The 4,081-nt window shown below is 46.4% G+C and overlaps 1 protein-coding gene across 1 annotated transcript; it reads right to left on the bottom strand.

The window, feature by feature from the left end:
• Positions 1 to 582: 582 nt before the first annotated feature.
• LOC146893513 (olfactory receptor 13A1-like) lies at positions 583 to 1,529 on the bottom strand. The gene has a single exon (XM_085692617.2). It carries the CDS (start codon positions 1,504 to 1,506, stop codon positions 583 to 585), a length of 924 nt encoding a protein of 307 aa, XP_085548743.2. The 5' UTR covers positions 1,507 to 1,529.
• Between the last annotated feature and the right edge of the window lie 2,552 nt (positions 1,530 to 4,081).

Here is a 4,081-nt window from a genome sequence, read left to right as displayed (position 1 = left end):
TTCTACGGTCACATTTCAGATATGGATCAATCTGACTACAGGGCAATGCCAGTTTGGGCACTCTCTCCTCTATTGCTAGGGTCTCAGCCAGGATTATCCTTCTGGACACTTAGAAATCTCTTCAGTGCCAGGTTTCTTGCTAACCCCATAATGGCTCCTTCAATCAAAGTATCTCTTTCCTAGGTCCCATCTCTGTCCACCCTCCATATCAAACATCCCATTCCCTCAAGTTCTCCTCCCCCTACTCTTCTCCCCTTCTACTTCCCCTCCATCCTACTTTCTCCCCCGACCAGATACAGATCTTCTCAAGTGAAATATCAGGGTCTGGATGATTTTCACCAACACAGGATACTAAAAACCCTCCATCAGCAACAACAGGCTATAGACATGCAGCCTGCCCCAAACCTGATGCCCACACTGACAAAAGAAATGGCCAGTGTCTCCTCTAAGACAAGCACATTGTGTGAACATCTGCCACATAAATTGCTCTTCTGTTCCTTGTCATGACATCAGATTCTTAGTCATAGGTTCCAATGAGTTCATCAACAGCTGGATCAAGCCATACCACTGCTTTCTGCCTCCTCAACAGACAGAGGAAAACACCTTCCTGAGGGCCACTTTGACATCCTTATTCCTCAGAGAGTAAATGAGGGGGTTCAGGGTAGGGCTGACTGCTGTGTACAATAAGACAACCACCTTGCTATTTTCCATGGAGGTTCCGGAGCCAGGCTGCACATAGGTATAGATGATGGTGGAGTAATACAAGGTGACCACCACCAAATGGGCAGAGCAGGTGGAGAAAGCACGCCTCTTACCCTCAGTAGAGCGGATGCATAGGATGCTGGCAACGATGAAGCTGTAGGATATCATAGTAAACAGGAAGTTGCCCACCCCCCAAAAAACATCTGCTATTATAGTCATGATGTTGTTGAGGGTGGTTGGGCTGCAAGACAGTGGTAGCAGTGTTGGGATTTCACATAAAAAGTGATGGATTTGGTTGGGGCCACAGAAATGGAGCCGTGCCATCAGGCCAGTGTGCACGGATGCATTGATTGCACTGCCGACCCACACAGTGACCGTCAGCAGGACACAGACAGGCCGACTCATCAGCATGCTGTAATGAAGTGGGCGACAGATGGCCACATAGCAGTCATAGGCCATGGCCGAGAGCAGCAGCAGCTCAGCCCCCAGAAACAAGGTTAGGAAGAAAAGCTGAGTCAAGCATCCCTTATAAGAGATGTGGCTGCCCTTCCCCACCAGACCCTCCAGCAGCTTGGGAAGAACAGTGGATGTGCAGGAAATGTCCAACAGGGCCAGGATTGCAAGGAAGAAGTACATGGGGGTGTGAAGACTTGAGTTCAGGCTGATGGCCATGAAAATGAGGGTGTTTCCTGCAAGAGCTAGGATATAGAAAGTGAAGAAAAAGGCAAAGAAGAAAGCCTGGAACCGAGGATCCCCAGAGAATCCCTGCAGGACAAACTCTACCACATCTGTATAGTTGTTCATTGTGATTTGAGACTGAGCCCTTGGGAGTTACTGTGACACAGCTAGGTATGGTCAAGGAGACACAGGGTGTAGAACATCTGTCTTCTCACATAGGGTACAGCCGGGTGTGACTAGGAATGCTTGTCACGGGTGTTGTTGCTGTAGAAAGCACATAATTAACATGATGACATCATCTCTCAACATAGTGTGCTAGTCTGAATTCTCTACTCAGTACACAATAGACCAGAACAGAAGGAAGCCTTGCTTGTGTTGGCAGTATCCCTCTGTAATATCTGTCAACTTTGCTATTGATCATGTCCTATGATATCCTGAGACCTGGATCTCCTATAAACCTGTATGCCATATTTCTAAAGCATACCAAGGGCCAATCAGGTCCCTAGCACAGCTTTTTTCCAGTTTTTTTTTTACTGTTTGGCCTTTAGTTTAAGCATATTTTTATTTTCTTTTTTTGTTTTTTTAAAGTAATTTTATTAAATTATAAAAGTTTCCATTTACGCCCCTCTTCCCAACACCCTCCCACTCCCCCCCTCCTCCTCCAGAAGATATATTCAACAAAATTATAGCAGTTTTTTTAATTGATTTTTGTTGAGCTCTACATTTTTTTCTGCACCCCTTTAGGACCTAGAGATGCCCAGCCTTATCAAGGGGTAGGCCAGGCTTCTCAGATGCAGGCTGCAAAACAGCTCTGGGGAAGCATGCTTGGGAGTCTGGAGCATGGAGCAGGGACAGCACAACATGCAGTCAGCACGGACGGTCCTGGATCTTGGGGAATGAAATCTACAATCTCTCATGAACACCACAACTGTCTATTTCTCCTGGACACCCTAAGCATTCCTTGTGGATAATAACCGCTGTGACGTATGGTAGGCATCACTCCTTTCTCTGGCCCCGTAAGAAGCTTGTGCCTGCCACAGAAGGAGTCAGGCTGTGCCAGGGCTGGAAACACAGCATGAAGGGCATGGACACAGCTTCGCCCTGGTCCCAAATCTCTAGGCTATCATCCCTGCCCTGTGTCAAGTCTGCCTTCCTTAAACCTCATATACCCATCTATCTTTAATCACCCAGGCCTCTTTAAACATATGGACCTCTCAGGCCAAGAAGCAGGTAAACTGATCAGCATGTGGTAATAAAAAAAGGTTCTGACCTCTCTAGTGTCTCCATGGGACTGAGTGTTCCCAGACCCTTCCTGGAGATTCAGAGTGGGCTGTTGGCTACATGGAAACAAAGAACTCACACCAGGATATGTCCTGAACAAGGAAGCATATCTTCTCCCCTGCAAATGTACAGATCAAGGCCTTTCTCCTGCAGGGTGAGCCTGAGAGCAGGACCTGAGCTTTTGAATACCCCTCCTCTATTTCCTCCCACTGAAGAACCAAGAAACCCATAGAGTCTCCAGGGCAATACTTGTCCATGTAAAAGCAAAGGTTTGTCTGTCAGCATTCTCTGCAGATGTCCCATGGCCTCATGCAGCACATAGGGCTTCTCAGTTGAGCCCTAAATCTCCTCTGTCTGCCTCTCAACCCAGTACCTGTCTGCCTGCAGCTCTGGGTCTCAGGTGTCTTTGAGCCCTGAGCTCTGCACTAGATTACAAGAAACCACCATGCCTCTCTCAGAGATTCATATCTGCCTCAGAGCCAACTCACAAGCCATGTTTCCTGTTCTGCATGGATCAATGGCTCATATAGTTCCTAAAGCAGACCCACAGAGGCCAAGCCCTTTGTTACAAACTGAAACTGTGAAGGAAAGTGACTGTGGTAACAGATTTTTCAAATATTGAAATTGGTCAGGACAAAACCAAATATCTTTTGAGAATCATCAGAGAGAGAGGGAGAGAGAGAGAGAGAGAGAGAGAGAGAGAAGCAGGGAAGGTAAATGCGCATAGGAAAGATGTGAGTAGAAGAAGGATCAGCTCACATGGAAAGAGAAGTTGTCTCTGAGTGCCATCTAAGTCCAAGAAGTCTGCATGTCATCGATGTGGATTTATTTGCATTCTTCTACATGGTAAGTTTTAGAGTAGAGTATTTCAGATGTTTCCAGAGTAGAGCGCTCTAAAACAGAACACAGTCCTGGATGTTCATTTACTGGCATTCCCCACACAGGGTGCCAATCCCCATTTCTCCATCTCACAGTGCTCCAGAGGGGATTGCAAGATGAGGTGTGTGGGTGACCATGCTGTGCTTTCTTTTATACCATCTTAAACCCAGGAAATCAAGATTAATGAGATGATGGCAAAGCCTGGACGGCATGCCAGCAAACCTCCTCCTGGTGTCAGTCATTGTTCTGTTCTCACAGGGCCTCAGAACAGGTTGCACACAACCAGTAGGGCTTCTGTTTCACAAAGAGCTCTAATAGTCCCTGGGCAGTGCCTGGGGCGTGTACATGGCTTAATAGACTCAGCTGCCAGATTTAGCACACAAAATACACAAAGCTAAAATAAACAAGAGCCCACTTTCAGAAACGTCTCAAATCCTGCCCAAGAAATTCCAATTCCAAATAGCATTTGTTACTGATAAAAAATGCAATTTAATCTGGAATTTCTCGGGTTTTTTTTTCTTTTTTTTTTTTGCCACCAATA

Source organism: Myodes glareolus, chromosome 7 (genome assembly GCF_982192425.1).
Source record: "Myodes glareolus chromosome 7, mMyoGla1.1, whole genome shotgun sequence".
Classification (NCBI taxonomy): Eukaryota; Metazoa; Chordata; class Mammalia; order Rodentia; family Cricetidae; genus Myodes; species Myodes glareolus.
The sequence above is the reverse complement of the archived record's forward strand: the minus strand, read 5'-3'. Positions and strand labels throughout refer to the sequence as shown.

What these genes read in the sequence shown, in the direction of transcription:
- LOC146893513 (XM_085692617.2), bottom strand. Translation starts at nt 1,506, where the DNA reads ATGAACAACTATACAGATGTGGTAGAGTTTGTCCTGCAGGGATTCTCT.